Below are 20,028 nucleotides of genomic sequence, written 5' to 3' on the forward strand. Positions count from 1 at the left end.
CGGCGGAATAGCTCGGAGGGACGAAATGCAATCAGAGTGCTAAAGTTCTGGCAGCAAATTTTCTGATGCGTGCGCGACGATCCCAGTTGTTTTCTTGGCCTCAAGCAACCCCAAATAAACGCCATCCTATAGTTCATATGCTGTTGTGCAGCACGATATTGGACTTTAAAAAAAGGAAAGGTCCCCTGTGCAAGCACCAGTCGTTTCCGACATTGCGGTGACGTTGCTTTCACAACGTTTTCACGGCAGACTTTTTACGGGGTGGTTTGCCATTGCCTTTCCCAGTCATCTACAGTTTACCCCCAGCAAGCTGGGTACTCATTTTACCGACCTCGGAAGGATGGAAGGCTGAGTCAACCTCGAGCCGGCTACCTGAAAACCCAGCTTCCACCGGGGATCAAACTCAGATCGTGAGCGGAGGAAAATAAACCTAGGATTGTCAGCCTCGACGAGCATGAGTTCCAAATTGGAGGGGTTTTTTTTTTCTTTTAAGGATTCCACCTTTCAGCAAATTCTTGAGCCATGCCTCCTCAGGCTTTTAAAGAATACTCTCTGCTTGTCCATACAGTGATTCCTTTTCACTTAATAAAAATTACAATCAACCTAAATGCTTCTGGGGAGGGACATGGCTCATTAGAAGATCATCTTGGCAGGCAAAAGCTCAAAGGTTCAGTTACTGGCGTCTCCAGTTCAAACGACTGGGTAGTAGAGGAAATTGCCAGCCTCCAGGTGAGTCCTGGAGATCTTCCACTGACTCAGCTGGCAAAGATCAGCTCCCCTGGGGAAAAAAATGGCTGCTTTGAAGGATGGATTCTATGGCATTGGACCATGCTGAAGCCCTTCCCCTCCTTAACCCCCACCCTCTCCCGGATCCACCTCCAAAGTCTCCAGGTATTTTCCAAAACTGACCTGGCAACCCTAGGTGATGTGAAAGACCTCAGCCTGAGACTCTGGAGAGCTGCTGTTTGTCTGAGTAGACAATAATGATAGACCCCAGGTCTGATTCAGTTTAAGGCAGCTTCATGCGTTACTAGGTTTCAGGACTACTGGGCAGATTTGAGTCTTGGCAGTCTGACATCAGAAGAGAACATCATGTACAGAGATCAGTTCCCCTGGAGGAAATGGCTGCTTTGTGGGGTGGACTCTATGGTGTTATATCCAGCACGTCCCCAGTGCAATGGCATCACCCAGATATGACAACATGTCAGGGACATCATGCAGTGACACTCTGATGTTGGGGCAAAACTGGCTCCAAACCAGAGTTTTGCCCTCAAACCACAGTGATGTCATGCAACATCCCCTACGGACGTGATGACATCACTTCCAGGTGACGTCATCATGTCAGGGACATCCCACAGTGATGTTGCTGTTGTGGGGCAGGGTTTCCCCTGGGCCAAAAAACCAGGGGAACTCCCACAGGACCTGAGGACTGGCAACGCTATTCCTCCCCCTGGAGGTTCTCATGAGAAGCCACTTACCACATTTCCAGATCTGGCCTTGAAGATGATAAGGGCTGAGTAGCCAGAGAGTCGAATTAGCAACACCTCCAGGATGGAAGGAGCCCATTACCACTCACATTAGCTCTTGAGGGGGAGGTCAGGGTATTTTCCTCACACAGTCTTCCACACAGGGGCGCTTCATCTCAAGACTCCTCATTGCTTTTGCACTGTAGTTATTGTCACGATGTTTTCTCCATGCTTTCCCTTCTCATCTGTGCCACCACTGGTAAGCTTTTTACCTAGTAGCGGATAGAGGGAATGGTGGGCAGGAAGGGAAATGGCACCAAACATGGCAGGCAAGCACTGGATATGGGTGGGAAGTTATGGACAACCTCACCTTCCCTTCCACATTTTACTCAATGCTGCTTTGGAGAGAAGCTTTTAGAAAAGATCTTCCCAAGCAAGGGAAGAGAAACAGGTGTACAAAGAACGACTCTAAGATCAATTCCCTGGAGAAAATGGCTGCTTGGAGGGTGGACTCTATGGCATTATACTTTACTGAGGCCCTCCCTTTCCCAAACCCAGGTTCCATCTCTCAAATTTCCAGGTATTTCCGAAGCCAGACCTGGCAACAGCAGGATGGCATTGTTGTGCAGAAGCCCGTCAACAACTGCTGCAGTTTAGCAGAGGAAACAGCCAGAGCTCCTCATGGAAGCAATCCAAAGTAACGATGTGATGCGAAGCCTTTCATTTCGTATTATGCAATTGTTGACAAGCTCTCATAGAACAATACTGTTGTCAACCAAATTTTCCATTTGAGCCTGCCATGTTTTCTTTTCTTCTGAAAAAGGTTGTTTCATTTTTCTGTTGCTTGCTTGAACCCATGTTTTATGTCTTCTAAGTTGGTGCAGGAGGAGGAGGGGAGTTTGAGACCTTAGTATACAGATATCACTGCTACTGCTCACTTGCTTATCTAGTTGTCATAACAACGGGCATACTCGGCACAGGAATGCAACTGGGGCCTTGTAGGTGCAGAACCTTAGAAGATGCCTCCCGCCTTTTAGCGTTTAACTTTGTGGGAACTAACAGACCTTGAGGAGTGGAGATGGGATTAGCACACACTTTATGTTTCTGTAACCATTTTGTCTGGCCAGGCATTCCTAACAATGGGTTTCTAGCAGAGGTCAACTCCTGTATACGATATCAATTAAAACTAAACATATCCCTGTGAGCATGAATTTGTTGAGTGATTAACTGGCAGAACCTTACACCAACAGCCGAAACACATCTTGGATTTTACATTAGTTGAAAATAAGTGATTGCAGAGCATGGAAAAGCAGCAAAAAGAAAATGACAGGCTGGTCTTGGAAACAAAGGAAGTTTTAGGGCAGAGCCTAAACTCATTCACTGTCTTTGGTGCCTGACCCTGGTGGCCCATTAAAATTAAACCTGTATTCCACTGTTCCTTCCCAAGTTCTGTTTCCTGGGTTGAAGGCAATATTAAGGTTTTTTGGGGTATGGTAATAGTGGTTAATAGGTAAATGCACAGCCCTGAAAACAGATGCTTCAGAATGAAAGATAACCCAAGGAGGGTTATTGATTACTGAAAATGAGAGCTTTCAAGTTACACAAAACTTCTTTTCAGGCACAGAACTTAGTGAGTTTAGACTGGAGCAGCAGAAACTGTTCTGAACAACCACAGTCCTGTGCAAAGCTCCTCTGGGCTTGCCGTACTAAAATCAAGTGGTTTAGACTGAAGCAGATGCAGCATTTGACAGTAAACCCCTACGCAAAAATATACACAATAGAACCACGCCATTAAACCTGCTTTCTTCTTCTTCCATGCACACTGATGATGACCCTAATCCACTTTAAAAACAAATCCAAGTTTTAAAGGGGGAGGGGGGGTATATGTATGGCTGTAACATGATTACATATAATATGTAATATGATTACATATTACATATTGGGGGTATATGTATGGTAGTAATGTATGGCTGTGAGAGTTGGACCATAAGGAATGCCGAGCACAGAAGAATAGATGCTTTTGAGCTGTGCTGCTGGAGAGGAATCTTGAGAGTTCCTTAGACTTCAAGAAGATCCAATCAGCCAGTCCTAAGGGAAATCAACCCTGACTGTTCCCTGGAAGATCAGATGCTGAAGCTTAAGCTCAAATACTTTGGCCACCAAATGAGAAGGGAGCACTCCCTGGAGAAGACCCTGATGCTGGGAAAGACAGAAGGCAAAAGAAGAAGGGGACGGCAAAAGATGAGATGGCTGGACAGCTGCTGATGTAACTAACACGAATTTGAGCAGACTTCGGAGGATGGTAGAAGACTAAGAAGACTTGGCGTGACTTGGTCCATAGGGTCGCAAGGAGTCGGACTCGACTGTGCTACTGAACAACAAAGCGGGGGGGGGGGGGTATTATCTGATTGTGAGCAGCTCTGTCTCTGATTCAGAGAGAAGGGCGGGATATAAATCTGCAGTCGTCGTCTTCTATTTGACAAAGTACCGTAAATTTTGTACCTTGCAGGAACTATGAAGGGTCGGTAGGGCATTGTTTTGCATAACATTGACAGTGCAATTCAAAGAACACTTTCCTGGTAGTAAGCCCCACTGAGTAGACTTCAGTTGGATTCTAAGTTGACCTGTTTAGGATTGCTTAGTTAATTAACTAAGAGAAAGTGTGAGTGGCTGGCTGTCCAGATTTGGTCCAGAGCCGATGACCGGTTTAATTTTAATCAGCACCTGTTGTTACTCTATTTATAGGTTTGGTATTTATGTTAAGTTTTAGTATTATGTTGTGAACTGCTCCAAGCCCTCTCTTCAGGAGAGGCTGCGGGTTATAAATTGAATGAATGAATAAACAAATACCTGGCTGGCTAAAACTTATACCATGGAGAATGTTTTTAAACTAGACTCGAGTTGCGTTCTTCACCAGAACGCGTCACCAAAAAAAAAAAAACTACTTCTCCCGGGGAGCAAAGCGGAAGAGAGGCAACGATGCGAGCGCCCATTCGACCCCCTCGTCGTTCCTGGGAGTTGTAGTATTCTTAGCATTTTTTTTAAAAAAAAGGAAAGGGCATCCGGTCCCACAAGGCCGCGGGCGAAGGACCGAGGAGGGGAGGGGTTAGAGGCTGGGCGGCGCGTGCGCGGTGCTTCTCGGCGGGTAGAGGGGTTGCAGCGCTCTTTTGTTTGGCGGAGGTGGCTTGAGCGCGGGAGGCCTGCTGTCCAACCGTATCTCTCTCTCTCTCTCTCCTCTTCTATTTCTTTTTTTTAAACTTTAAACCCGACCTCCTTTCCCCGACCGCAGCCCGCGCCTCCTTCATCGGCGGCGACGCGTTTTTATTAATTTTTTGACATTGCTTTCCGCTCGTGCGTTCGTGGTGAGGCTGAATCAGGTAAAGGGAGAAAAAAACCCGCCGAGAAAAGGAGGGGGGGGGGGATAACGGACCGGAGAGAGAGCGCGAGGGAGGGAGGCGGCGCGCGCGCGGGCTGGGCGGCCATGTTGGGGGGTGGGCTGAGGCGAGGGGATTGGGGGGGGGGTCCCTTCTGAGGAAAGGGGAACCTCAAATTTTAGGAATCCTAAGGGAGCGGGGTGTAAAATATTGGGTCGGTTTCAGGGGGAGGTCAGTATCGTAGTGGGGGGAAGGTGAAATATGGGGAGGGCTCAAGAAGGGTCTCCCCAAAGCAGAAGTCTGTGGCGGGAAGGGGTTGCTGTATCATCAGAGGTGGGCAAACTTGCTTCATATAAGAGCCACAGAGAATAAGCATCAGATATTTGAGAGCCGGGGGGGGGGGGGAGAAAGGGAGGCAAATAGATGGGGGGAGGGAGAAAGAAAACAACTTTAAATGCATTCTTCAAGCCACCAGCTGGGTTGGCTTGCAGAAGTGATTTAAAGAGACAATTGCTTTCTCCAAGTCAGCCAACAGGGCAGTGGGAGCTTTGAGAGCCACACAATATGTGTGAAAGAGCCACGGTTTGGCCACCCCTGCTGTATAATGTGTTAACGGGATGGGCGGGGCTCTACAAAGGTTCTCAGTGGTTCATTTTCTGCTCAAAAGTGACACACACATACATATATATATTTAACAAACCTCACTAACTTAAATGACCGCCCCCTGTTTAGATGCAGTGACTTCTGTGTGCCTGGGGTTGCAGTTGCCAACCTCCCTCCCCGTTGGCTTTCCAAGTCCTGTTCTTAACTGTTTTCCTCCTTCTCTATCTTTTCTTCAGCTCTTTATTTGCTGATCTGACTTAAGGGAGGGGAGTGAATGGTGCTGGGGGTGGGGCAGGTAGCCTTGAAAAAAGGTGAAGTATATAGATCTTAGAGGAGTATATTATGGATCTCTGGTAAATCGGTATTTGGGGGGAAGGGGGGCTTCCAAAGAGTGTGTTGGATTAACTCTTTAAACATGACGCTGGACTTGTTAGTTTTTTTTTTTTTAAAGAACAGTAGTATCTTAAAGATGAACCAGATTTATTTAAATATGGGGTTTTGTGAGACGGAGGTCAGATATGAACAGACAGGTGCAGATTATGGAGTGGAAGAGGCTAAAATGTATTTTTTGCATGTGAATGGCTCTTTTCACACTTGGAAGTGAGAAATAGGGGGTTGCAAAGGGGCATAATTTGGGTTTTCTGAATTGGGGGAGGGAGAGACTGTTTTACTGTAGCCTAGAGAGAATAACTAGAGGGGAGAAGGTATAAGATTAAACCTTGTAAATAAAGAGGGAGGCCCGTTTCTTGATGTGGTTGCAGACACAAAATGGGCTTTTTTATTCCCCAAAAGGGGGGAGTGGATTTCCTTACTTGTTTTACATTTTCACTTCTTCCTCCAAGGAGGTGTATACACCATTTCCCCCCTCTTCCGTTTTAGTCTCATAGCAAGAAGATTACTCAGTAGGTTTTGTAGCAAGGGGAGATTTAAATCCTGGTCTTTCTAGTCACTGTAACCATTACACCACACTGTAATATGTCGAAGGTGGAGTAATAATGAGGTCTTTTGTGGAGGCAGGCTGGGTGTTTGGGGGAGGGGCCTTACATATGGGCAAGGTTGGAGTGGGGGATATTGGTGAATTGATTAGTGGAAGGAGCTAAACATAAAAGCAATTAGTGGGGGCTGTGCAAAGATGTACGTGGGGAGGAACATTCCTTTTAGGGAACATGGTTCTTGCGATCCTTGCTGAAAGACGGATTGGGAATGGGGACTGAGATGGCAGTGTTGAGGAAGCTGGGGTATTTTCCAGGAGACTGTTGCATGCTGGGGTTCATTGTTCTGGGAACTGTGCTAGTGGAAGACATCCTAGGCAGGAGTGTTGTGACAGGCGGACATCTATTGATTTGCACAGGTGCCAGTAATCCTTAGCAGTACATTTAGGGAATGGAGTTGGGTAGGAATGGAGGGGTAGTCTCTACTATGTAAATACAGTTTTGTGAATCATGGGTGAGGTTCAGATGCAAATCACAGAGATCCAAAGACTAACTTGGCAGAACTTCTGAGAAAGGGCAGGACATGTAAGTGATGAACTCAGTAGATTAACTATGGGTATAGGTATGGTGCCCTGATCTCACTAGTAGGCTTGCCCAATCACACCAGAACTTGGGAGTTAACCAGCATCAGCTTGGTCAGTACCTGGATGGGAGTCTCAGGCAGGCAGTGGCCAACCACCTCTGAATGTCTCTTATATCAAAAACCCTATGCAGTTGCCGGAAGTATTCCAATGGGGCAATAATGGAGATGAGTGAATGTGGTGTTCTAAAGATGGATTCAGAGTGTTGGGGAGCACCACTGGGCAATCTGGTTTGTAATGCTGGTGGGAGCTGTAGAAATTCATTAAGTGTTAGGGAGGAATGTGTGACATGAATAGTAGAAGGGGGTAATGGTAGGGAAGTGCTTTATTGGCTGGAAATGGAAAGACTTACAGAGAGAATTGATTAGGGCATAGCCATGTTGACCATTGGTTAGAAGAGAGCCATACATAAATAGGTGGTATGGGTGAGAAGAAACTTGATAATGTAGATGTGGTAAAGAATCTCTTGGCATATGTGCTTCAGCTGTCAGGTCTGCTTGTTAGGATGAAGTGTTAAAACATAAGCTGTTGGGTCACTATTTGGAAAGCAGCCAGGTAGCAGCATTGTAGGATGGGCCACACTTTGGCAAATAGAGGGTTGCATATAAGAAGGGGATGTTTAATCTTTTTAAATCTTGCTTTTCCCACACTTGGGAAGACCTGTTATGCTAAAGAAAGTGTCTTAAACCAAGATGGCTTCTTTCTTGAACCTCTCAATGAATGTTCATGTACCTTACAGTTCCTAGTAGTAGCTGCATGCATAGGAATCCCTCCCCCCTCCCAGCGGTTTTGTTGCCTCCCAATCCCAGTGTCATCTGCATTTGTGCAACTCAAAAGTTTGTAGCCAACATTTTGTATTTAAGCTGCTTTGGTAAAAGGTGTCCCTTAATTTGTCCTCTGCACTCCAGTGCTTCTAGTCACCAGCACTAGAGGGAGAGAAAATGAGAGAATAAGGGAAAATTATGTGGGGGTGTGCATTTGTGGCTAGAAAAAGGAAGAGTTGGTTTTTATACTCCACTTTTCTCTACCCTGAGGAGACTCAAAGTGGCTTACAATCACTCTCCCTTCTTCTCCCCACAATAGTCACCTTGTGAGGCAGGTGTGGCAGAGAGAGTTCTAAGGTAACTACTGATCGTCACCCAGCAGGCTTGATGTGGAGAAGTGGGGAATCAAACCCCATTCTTCAGATTAGAGTCTGCTGCTCTTAACCACGCTGGCAGAGAAGCAGCATCAAGTGGATGAGGCCACTACTGGGTTGTAACCTGGATGGGTACTAAAAACATGTTCTAGAGAAGATATAAATGTTGATAATAAAAGACTTTAAAATGGAAACAGAGCACACTGGTGATATTTATTAGCACATTTTTATCCTGCTCTTCCTCCAAAGGCTTCAGGGTGGCGTATATAGTTCTTCCCATCTTCCATTTTTGGCTGTCTTGTGAGATAGGTTAGGCTGAGTGTTGTCTAGCAAGGTTTGTGACAGCATGGGACCTTGGATCTGGATCTCACACTCTGGCATTGTAACCCCCACATCAGAGGGGTTTTAAGAGGCAGTGCTGGGCTCGACTTGAAGTCCTCTGAAGAATAGACTTCATCACTGTCCAAAGGTGACTGTTAAGAAGTCTGAGAATGGAGGCGCATAGAAAGGATGATTAGTTGAATTCTGACAAAATGGCTTTTCCTCTGCTAACGGTGATAGTCTGAAGCTAAAGCAGAGACTAGAGTACTATTGGAAACCTGTTTAGGAGAGTTCAGTATCTTTCTGGTTGCAAGTTGTCCAAAGTGCCACTCTCCTCCTTTCATGCCTTCCCTTGTACTTTGTAGAGGCTGTCTATTCATATTCTCCCTCCTCCCCCCAACTCCAGTTGATGTATCAAGATGAATTTTCCTGAAAGGATTTTGTTGCTCTTGAGTTGTTTGAGCCTTGACTGGTTATAAGACAACTGCGAAGCCATGCGAAATTACTGGTTTCAAACCAACCTTAAATTTGTAGCATTTTTTTCCCCTTATGGAGCTGTGGGGACAGTAGATTAGTGGGGTGCAGAGGTTTCTTGAGTGCTTTGGCCCACCAGGACCATATAAACTGACAGTGAAAGCATGCCCCTTTAATCTTCAAGGGTGTTCTGTTGGGAATCTAAAAGCCATTGTTCTCCTACAAAAGAACTTCAGAAAGAAAATCTAATGTGTAATTGCAGGATTAAGAAATTCAGTGTTACCTTCTTTCAAACTCCCCCCCCCCCCCCCCACTCACACACTTTGAACAAGGGTTTGGGATTATGTTTATGCGTTATAGCTTTAGTTATTTGCTTCATTTGTATCCCGCCTTTCTCCCAAATGGGCATTCAAAGCAGTTTACAACATTCCACCCTTCTCTTTTTTTTTTATTATGACCCAATTAGCATTTTATCAGCAACTGCTGCTAATTTTCAACTAACCTCTGAATAGTCACTCCACATTTCTAACAGGATATGTTTGTCTCATCCTGTACTTTCCTGGGTTAGATACAATATTCTATTTTACCCGTCTACAAGTATTTGGTAGTGTCTGTACTTGCTGAGTGTTTTATTTTGTTGGTTGGATTGTGTTTTAAATTGACCTCCCTTTAGGGTTTGTAGAATCTTTTGGGCTCAAGTGCCGTGTTCTACTGGAGAAAGTTTTTCTTCCAGACGTTTCGTTCTCAGCTGTGGAGAACATCCTTAGTGGCATTGCAGCCGGAGCAGGCGCTCTGACCTTCTTGGCTGCTGTGCATTGAGTGAGGCCAGGGCTGCTGGAGAGCTGCTATTTCTAGGCTGGAGGGGGTGTGGTGAAAGGGCAATAGGTTTGTGGATGTGCCCATTGTTTGGTGGGGCTTCCTGGAAGTAGTAGTGATAAGGAAACTGGCTGTTGAATGTGACCATTGTTCTGTGTTAATTGCTGGGAGGGTTGGAAGGAGTGTGAAGAAAAGGAAGATGGTTGTTGACTGTGCTGATTGTTCTGTGGAATGTGCTGGTTGTTCTGTGAATTTCTGCAATTTATAGTCTGTAGGGTGTTTTGCAGAGCTGGATACCAAGATTGGTGGATGGAAATGCCTTCTTCCTTTCTGTTAAAGTTGTGCTGGTGTTTGACCTTCCTTTGTAAACATCTCCCTGCCCATACACAAACACAACACCATTGCCTTTTTGTTGTTTGACATATGAATGTATCTGCCTAATAATGGATGAACACTTCATGCATCCATGGAAGAGAGTTGTGATGCACAAACACTTATGCTAGGATAAATGTTGTTCACCCCCCAAACTCCTGTTAGATTCGGTGTGCCCTTTAGAAATATTACCCCTTCTTTCTCATTCTGCCTCTTTTCCTGGGTCTCTCTCCCTAGCCAACCATCCTTCACTGCAAACAAGCCCCATTTCCTCTAAACCCTGGCTGTGCTTGACGGCCCCTTTTGTCTGTATTTTATCAGACCCCGACTGAGACAAGTGTATCCTCCTGCTGAGAGATGCTTTGCCTGCAGGAGGCCAGCACAGTTTTCTTTTTTTCCAGTAGACTGTAACTTTTCATTTCCAGAAATAGCAAGCTGTTTAATCTCCCATGCTTGCTGGGTGCCCTTGTGGTGCCTCTGCCTCATCCTCAGTGCCTCCTTCCCCACCAGTGCAATTTTTGTTTCATGCATTAAGCCACAGATCTTACAGTTTTTAAAGAGAGGGGAGCAGAGGCTTCTGTTTGCTTGGCCACAAAGTACTGGCCTGAAGAACTGGTGTCCTGTGAGTAACACAGCGGCAGTGTTTGCTGATTTTGACAGAAGAACTTCACCATACAGAGCTTAATCGCACTGAGATTTTGCTGACCAAGTTGTATGTTCCTAACTGCCTTTGTGTCCAAAATACGTCTATGTTCAGTGACCGTTCCTGTTGAGTTGCAGCAAAAAGACTGGACAAACCCTCCAACGTGAATCAGCGTAGGCAAAAGCATCTATTCTGCAGTATTTGTGTGTTATGCTCCACTAGATGTGGATAAGGGCTATCAAGCAAGGGTTGAACTTGCCATCTGGGTCCCATTGGCAATGGTGGGCCTTGGATGCTGCATCCCACCCAAGTCTTCAGTTGCTTATTTGTTTCTCTGTTTCGGTGTTTTTATTCCACTTCTCTCTTCAGTGGGGATCCCAAGCAGCTTACAACATGGTTCCTCACCTCTCACAACCAGGGCTTTTTTGGTAGCTGGAACTCCTTTGCATATTAGGCCACACACCCCTGATGTAGCCTATCCTCCTGGAGCTTACATTAGGCCCTGTAAGAAGAGCCCTGTAAACTCTTGGAGGATTGGCTACATCAGGGGGGTATGGCCTAATATGCAAAGGAGTTCCTGCTACAGAAAAAGCCTTGCACACAACAATCACAACAATCAAGCCTTGCACACAACAATCACAACAATCAACAATTGGCTACATCAGGGGGGTATGGCCTAATATGCAAAGGAGTTCCTGCTACAGAAAAAGCCTTGCACACAACAATCACCCGGGGACCTAACAAAGGTTGAGGGTGTGTGTTGCTTCATGACACACTGGGGATCTTCCAGATCATAGTCTGACAAGCAGACCACTACACCCCATGCTGCTCTTTTCCCATATAACTTATTTTTGCTACTGAGATATGTCTTTTCTGGTACAGTACGTGTGTGTGTGTGTATATATATATATATATGGTACAGTATGTGTATATATTTGTACATCCATGTTTAGGTTTCATAATACAAATATTTAGCAGTGAAAGAAAGTGCAAGGTAGATATAGGAAAAACAGTCTGAAATACACATGGCCTCCTGTCACAATTAGATCAGTTGGAACAAAACTACCTATGACCTAAATAATGAGAATGAAGAGTTGTGGACAAGATGCATTTGGTGAACTAAGGTTTGTTATGGCTTTCATTTTCAAGGTATCACAACGTGCTTTCTCTTTTTAGTAGTGACAGTTGAAATGTTTAAACCTTTATATTTGCATGCCCTGTCTTGATGCCTGACACTCTGCTTGCATCTTTTTCTCTAACAGCCTCCCTTTAAGCCGCAAAACTGGCGAGCACAATGGGAAAAAAGCAGAACAAGAAGAAAGTGGAGGAGGTCCTAGAGGAAGAGGAGGAAGAATATGTGGTGGAAAAGGTCCTTGACAGGCGGGTGGTGAAAGGCAAAGTCGAGTACCTGCTGAAGTGGAAGGGCTTCTCAGAGTAAGGCTCCTTTTTTTTGTCATTTTAGGCCTTGCCCTGCATGATCTTAAAGGTGAAAGTTAACATCTTTGTGGACATTCAGGTCATCTATGACTCACCAATAGCTGAGCAGAAGATTTGGCTATAAAGCAAGGGTCCCAAGCATGGTGCCCACCCAACACCTTTCCCTGTGCCCACCAGGTGTTTTTTTAGAAAGCAGGTGAGACGTGATAGGGCTCTTGCCCAGCAGGGCTTCTGATGCAGGGCTGGAGATGCAATTAGTTGGGCAGATTAAAATAACATTGTTTCAGTGGCAGTGGCCACCGCAGTACTGGTTTTATTCTTTCACTCCTCTTTCACAGTGTTATTTTTTTAAAAAAAATATCCTACATTTAAGCTTCCTGTGTGTGTGTGTGTGTGTGTGTGTGTGTGGCTCCACCTCTTGGAGCAGCCATTTTGTGGTTATTCCACCACCCTGTGTAAGAATTCCAAAGGTGTCTGCAGGTTCCATAAATGTTGGGGGTCCCTGCTGTAGAGAATGAAGAGTTGTTAACAATGAATGTTTCCAGCCCAGTTTTGGATTTTGTAAACTGCCCATTGTGACATACGTGGGCAGAAGACGTAGGTCTGCCTTAAAATGCAGCTGGTTCCTCTCCTTATTTCTCTTTGCCTTTCTCTCATTGCTTCAGAATTTCCTAGATAAGTTTAGGGCTTCAGAGAGATTATGTTCCTGCAGAAGATAACAGTTGAATCACAGATGTACAGTGTGGCTTCTGAACAGTTAGATATTTCTCACTTGGGGGGGGGGGGGCTGTACTGGACACGGGTCTGTGTTAGATGAGCAGCAGCCGGTAGGTGATCAAGCATGATGGAGAAATCAGGCTTTGCCTCAGAGCATTCCTTTGCTTGTTGAAGCTGCAGATCAGGTGGGCTTAAGAACATAAGAGAAGCCATGTTGGATCAGGCCAATGTCCCATCCAGTTCAAGTGCCATCAGGAGGTCCACCAGTGGGGCTAGAAGCTTTCCCACTGTGCCCCCACAACACCAAGAATACAGAGCATCACTGCCCCAGACAGAGAGTTCCAGCAATAGGCTGTGGCTACTAGGCACTGATGGACCTCTGCTCCATATGCTTATATATGCTTGAACAGGCATAAGGAGCCACAGAAGGCTGTTGTATCATTCTGTTTTCTCTTTCCAGGTAATGCATGTCTAAATGCATCTTCTGAGGCCAGGAGTTGGTCAAGAATAGTATAGACAACTGAGACCCTAGTAGCTTCACTCTTTCCCTTTCCTTCCTTTTCCCATCTAGATCCTGTTCCATTCTGTCAGCTTCGGGTCAAACTAAGCAACCATGCCAGGCTTGTAACTTTGATCACATATGGGGGGGGGGGGGGCGGTGTCTGCTTTTGCATCTTGGTAATAGTATCAGGCTTCTTACAGAATGTAACTTTAGGTGTAACATTTATTCCTGTAGGTTTTTTTCTACCTCAGACTTTTAAAAAAGCCACACCCATAAGTAGCAGCTAGTCAAAGAATTTCCAGAGTCAATCTGCTAAAGTTAAAGTGATTGATTGGCATACACTGAAATGCCAGCCTTTCCATAAAAAACCTTTTAATTGCAAAAATTGATATTTTGCAGTCCTGTCCAGCTAATAAGAGTTCTGTGGTTGCAGTGAAGATAATACGTGGGAGCCGGAGGAGAACCTCGACTGCCCTGACCTCATTGCGGAGTTCCTGCAGTCCCAGAAAACAGCACATGAGAGTGACAAGTCAGAGGGAAGCAAGCGCAAGGCAGAGTCGGACTCTGAGGACAGGGGGGAGGAGAGCAGACCAAAGAAAAAGAAAGACGAGGTACGGTGGATTCTTTCAAGCAATGGCCCACTGAGGGCTGCTGGTGCCTTGTGATAAAGAACTCTAAATTTGGGGGTTGCTAGGCAGAAATACAGTTGTGAGAGAAAGCAAAAGTCCATATTAATTTTTTGAAATGAGTTTCACTTACTTGAGTGGCATGGCCTTTACACTGCAACCCCTGACAATTTTAAAGATAATTCTGTTTTTGGCAGCTTAACAGCATATGCTGTTCTTTCTTTGATCCAAAACACAACAGCAGATAGTACCTTTGTAGCCACGTTCCTAAAAATTCACATTTATCCCTATTTACTCCTCTTCCTTCCACTCCATTCTCTCCTACCCACCCACACATCTTTTCTTTCCTGTTCAGCACTCAGAATTTCCATCTGGGCAAATAGTTCGCCATTGTGTGAAAGAGGATGCTGGCTTGAATGGGCCACTGGTCCGATGCATCTCTTGGCATCTTTTTTTGTAAGCTCCATGGTTTCCCCCTCATTTTCTCCTTTCTCATTCTACCATTCTTTCCCGTTTTCCCAACTTTTACATATATTCTTGGGCCCAAACCCATTTTTCTCTCTGTTTCTGTTCCAGCTTTCCCACTTGCTAGTTCCTCTTTGTTCACCCATTCTCCTAGCAGACTCCCTTGGGATTAACATTTCATTTGAGCCAAGTCTTTCCAGTTCTGGATCCCCTCGCAGTGCTGAACTGTAGCTCTAGAAGACTTCTAATTGTTGTACTGCGGAAAGCCTCCTGTGTGAGTTTTACAGAACAACTTGAACTCTAGCAGTACCTTAATTAAGAGTCCAGAGCACATAAAGAATAGCATCCCCCAGATTCCTCCATCAGACTGTTTCCTAAATTCCTTGAACCTTTTTGTATCCTGGAAGTTGCTGTGGCAGTGTTTTCCTCACAAGCCTGGTGAAACAACCAACTGTGCAAAGGCTCTTCCTGCCCCGTGCACACAATCTCTCTCAAAGGCATCCATTCTGTGGTAGTCCTTCATGACGGTCTCACTTTGGCATGTGGGGTTTGACAGAGTAGACTGGGGCAAAATATAAAGCCAGAATAGGCTTGTCACTTTAAATGATATTGTTTGTTATAATAGGCAGTATAAAGCAGTGCTACCCTCTAACGAACTCTGAAACAAATAATCACGGTAGCTTCTTACAGAATAAATGAACATTCTGTGAAAATACATTTATTTCAATTATTACAGCCCCAAGATCAGCCAACATAAAGTCACGAACTAAACAAGAAATTTTAAAACAAAAGTTCTTAACTTGGTCAAGCACTAATTTCAGTAGTATGGCAGTTAATAAAAGGATTAGAGCATCTGCTTCCTTATCAGCTGAGTCAAGTCACAAAATTTGTCCACCTTAAGAGTGATTTCATTCAAGTGATTTTCAAGGAGTGGGTATATAACAGTGGATATAATATCAATGGAAATTTAGATAAAACAGGAGTAATATACAGGGAACAAATGTTTATGTACATAACAAATGCCTAGATTTTTAACTATACATTATGAGATGTTAATTTTAATGCTTAATTTTATATTTTTATGTTAGTTTTACATGTTGTAAGCCGCCCTGAGCCACCTGGTGGGAAGGGCGGGATATAAATCTCAGATAAATAAATAAATAAATAAATAAATATCCTTACAAAATGAACAGCGAATTTGCCCAGAGATCTCACGCTTTCACCAAGTGGTTACTTGTTTGGCAGTCAGAATGGCCATCCACATTCATGAGGAAGGCATGCTTCCTGCCTCATGGAGCATGCCATAATCTTAGCAGTGCGTTGGGAATGGATTTTGTGGGGCTCATGTTGATTTTGCTTTGTTGTAGCCAGTGATGCAAAGTCAAGCTCAGTTTCTGTTTGGTGTCTCTTGTCTGTCTGTCTGTCTCTCTCTGCCTCTAACAGTGAGCATAAATATTCTGACTTAGAGCAAGCAGTTGCGATTTGAATTGAGATGCTGTGTACTTGCACTCTGCTTTAGGCAGAGCTTCTTGATTTTTTTTATTATAAGCTGGCTTGAGTGAAGATAGACTCAGGACTTGAGTTTTATAAATAAATATCCTTGTTTCTTCCTTCAGGCTGAGAAGCCACGAGGCTTTGCGAGAGGTTTTGATCCAGAGCGGATCATTGGTGCCACAGATTCCAGCGGGGAGCTAATGTTTCTGATGAAATGGTGAGTGTGTGCCCCTTGCTGTCTGCATTTCCCCCCATGAAAGAGTTCTGATGTAAAATTTTGGAAGATGCTGCTACTTAATACCGTGGGGATTCATAATGATACCGCATAGAATTGAACTCAACAGGTTTGGCCTTTGATGGGCTACTATTAAAAGGTCAAGGATGGGGACACTGCAGATTCTTCTGGTTGCAGCATTCTTCTGGCAGGCCGTCTGATGGCTTTGTCAATTTCATGATCCAGCTGCTTTGCGCTTCCAGCTGAAGGGAAAGGTGGGCCAATTTGAGATAGGTTCTAATCTTCCTGATTAGTTTATGTAGAATTTGGAAAGTTGTCTAATTTTCATGGGGTTAAATTAACATACATCCTATGTTCAAATGACTGGGCCTTTTGCCAGTTCCCATAATCCTTCCATTTCTTTTGAGGTGGAAGGTTTGTGTGCATGGGACAGGTAGGAATCAGACTTTATTTGTTTTTTGTTTGTTTTTATTCGATTTATATCCTGCCCTACCCCACCGAAGCGGACTTTGTGGGGGAGTGGTTTTCCAGATTCAGTATTTTGCTTAGTGATTTTTGGTTTGCTTGGTGCTTAAATACTGGCTTGTTTTGCTCAGTGGCTTGTTTTATTCAGATCTTTCACACGCTTACGTGTGGGCACTAGCTAATTTAATCTACCTACTAATTGTAGGTTTTCATACAGGTGTTTGTCAAGACATATGAGGAGAAAGCTAAAAATTTGCTTCAGTTAACTTCACAAGTACATAAGAGCCCTGCTGGATCTGACCAGTAGTCCATCTATTCCAGCATCCTGTCTCCCACAGTGGCCAACCAGTTCCTTTAGAGCAGGGGTGGCCAACGGTAGCTCTCCAGATGTTTTTTTGCCTACAACTCCCATCAGCCCCAGCCAGCATGGCCAATGGATGGGGTTGATGGGAGTTGTAGGCAAAAAACATCTGGAGAGCTACCATTGGCCACCCCTGCTCTAGAGGGTCAACAACAGGACATAGAGGCCAAGGCTTTCCCATGATGTTGTCTCCTAGCTCTGGGGTTCAGAGGTTTAGTGCCTCTGAATGTGGAGGTTCCCCTCAGCCACCATGGCTAGTAGCCATTGACAGACTTACTCCTCAGGAATCTCTCTAATCCCCCTTTAAAAGCTGCTTATTCCTGTGGCCATTACATCAATATAATTTTGTGATACATTTTGAGCACATGAAATTGGCTTATTCCTAATCAGAATGTAACTTTGTTCCATCCTAATTTTCAGCAATGTGATTCCTCACTTCTGTAACACTGTCCTGTGAGCAGAGGCTAAGTTTTGTAGCTGTGCTTCATGCTGGGAGGAGAAACAGTGGCTGCTATGCCTCTGCTTTCCTATGTTGAGGAGCCGGGTATTATCAAATTACAAAGGTTGGGGCATCTCTTCATCTGGTAGGGCAAGAATAGCTGTTCTTCAGAGCTATCTCTTTAGGCCAAACAGTGCCAAACCATTGTGAAATTACAGCTGAAATATCCAGCAGCAAATTAACTTGCATACAAGATGCTGGAACATTTTTTGCAGTTCTTGCTTTCTTGGATGGAGTCTGTGGTTTAAGGAAAGAGCAACAGCTGGAGATTCTGAAATAGACACAAAACCTCAGAGTGACAGGTGTTCCCAGGTGCCAGGACAGCAGCCTCTTGGATATCCATGTTTGGAGAAAAAAAAATACCACTGATGCATCTTGGTATCTTTCCACTGAAGTCTTCTCTCTGGTTTCCTTTGCCACTTGATTCTGCAGGAAGAACTCTGACGAAGCTGACCTGGTCCCTGCCAAGGAAGCAAACATCAAGTGCCCGCAGGTGGTCATTTCATTCTACGAGGAGAGGCTGACATGGCACTCCTACCCCTCGGAGGACGACGACAAGAAGGACGACAAGAACTAGCCTCCCTTCCCCTCTGTCCCCATCCCTCTTCTGGCCAACTTTTGTATTAAAACATCAAGACTGTGGGTTTGAGCATGAAACAAGGAAGCAAAGAGGCTCTTGGCTGTGGGGGGGAAGGTGCCCTCTGTAGAAAACAGACGGTTTTCTGTGCCCTCGCCCAGCTTGGCATGGCAGCACACTACTCTTCCTTTCCTCCCTTCCTCATGTCTGTGTGGGGAAGGAGGGGAGGATGGGGCAAGTCTTCCCCAGCTATTACTTGCTTGGGGGGAATGAAGCAAAAAAACAACTCCATGCTGGACAAAGCCTGGGACCTGGACAGGCTGCCAAAAGCAACAGCAGGTTGGGGGAGGGGGGAGGCTGTGTGTTCTCTGAAGATCTTCTCTGACTTGCAGCCTTTCTTCCAGATAGTGTTAACTGCATTTTTATGGTTTAGCATGTATGTAGGCTTTCTTTCTCCTTTTTGCTATTATTGGTGTATCATCCGGGGAGGGGTGGGGGAGGGTATTTTCTAATTAATTTGGGATGGGAGTGGAATTATCCCAGCTCTGTATCCAAACTTAAGAATATACATGCCTCTTACTACAAAGAAAAGTGAGAGGCTGGGGTGGGGGTGTCTATCTTAAGTGTTAAAAGTTGAAGAGGTGACAGCCATAAATTATGCAGTTGGCTACCACAAATTTTCACTTATTATTTCCAGAACAGGAGATGAGGAAGTGTCCGCAGATATTTGTTTCCCCTCTCCCCACACAGAGTCACTGCTGTTGAAAGTGACCCAATTTTTCTTATAGTGTTACTGATTCTGCATCATTACTTTTATCCTATGAAGCAGCTCTGGGGTGCTGTGTCCTTTGTTTTGGTTTTTCTTTTCTCCCCCCCCCAGTATGTATGTGAATTTCAGACTTTAAGAAAATCTAGGTATTTTAGGGAAGGAAAGCAGGGATGAAATCTACCCCTGTACTACACAATGTAGATTTCAAACCATTCTGTAAAAGCTATTTTCTGTTCAGACTTGGGGCATTACTAGTTGCTTTCCTTGCCCTGGTCCTGTGCTGATACTTCATTTTAAATCAAATAAAAGTCTTTGTTTTTACAAATTTTACCTCTGAAATTTTGCTCCACATCCCAGTAAACCACCAACTTCTCCTTCGTGGGGTGGTATGTACGTAGAAATGTATTGTATAAACCTTTTTTAAAATTAAGCATGTGTTTTAGGTTTATGTGAAAATGTTGTCTAAAACTTAAGTGTTTGGATTTTAACTTCATACTGAGCTGTCTTTTTGTCTCAATAAAACTTTAGATTTATAGTCCTGATCCTCCCTTTTCCCTTTCCTCAACCTAGACACAGTGCACAAGTGGCCCATATCCACCATGCAGTGTTTCCATATTCTTCTCCATTCCAGCCTCCAGAGAGATCATTTCCCAGAAGAAAGGAGGGAAATGAGCTCAGTCCTCTTTTGAAAATGCTGCTCTAGAGTGTGGAGGGGGTGATTTCATTGCCTTGCCCCACCTGCACATTTATTCCTGTGTGGTTCCCAGAATTTTTCCAGGATGCTGAAAGGGCTGTGTGAAGGGAGAATAGGGCAGTGTACCTTCTCTGCATGAATGGTGGAATACAAGGAAAGTATCATTAGTCTTTGTCTCTGTGTAATGGCACCTAGAAAACAGCAATAAGGGGCTATGTGTGTGGTTTCGCTTAAAAGCAACCAAAATAATGTGCATGCTGTACTGGGTATTCTGAATTCTCTAGAATTTGCATACTGTTAGTTATCTTGGTCGTTAATCTGGCTTTCATTTGGGATGTTGATTGAGCAGTGCAGCTACCTAAAGTCTTTCTTGGGTAGTCTTTCTTGGGTATTCCCACCCCGTTTTT

The 20,028-nt window shown here is 44.6% G+C and overlaps 1 protein-coding gene across 1 annotated transcript; it reads left to right on the forward strand.

Moving 5' to 3' along the window:
* The first annotated feature begins 4,539 nt into the window (after positions 1-4,539).
* On the forward strand, positions 4,540-19,462 carry CBX1 (chromobox 1). Its single transcript, XM_060254608.1, has 5 exons — positions 4,540-4,843; positions 12,043-12,214; positions 13,870-14,047; positions 16,144-16,238; positions 18,014-19,462. The coding sequence occupies exons 2-5, from the start codon at positions 12,075-12,077 to the stop codon at positions 18,156-18,158; spliced, it is 558 nt and encodes a 185-aa protein (XP_060110591.1). The 5' UTR covers positions 4,540-4,843; positions 12,043-12,074; the 3' UTR covers positions 18,159-19,462.
* The last annotated feature ends 566 nt before the right edge of the window (positions 19,463-20,028 follow it).

Source organism: Heteronotia binoei, chromosome 15 (assembly GCF_032191835.1).
Source record: "Heteronotia binoei isolate CCM8104 ecotype False Entrance Well chromosome 15, APGP_CSIRO_Hbin_v1, whole genome shotgun sequence".
In the NCBI taxonomy this organism is placed as follows: Eukaryota; Metazoa; Chordata; class Lepidosauria; order Squamata; family Gekkonidae; genus Heteronotia; species Heteronotia binoei.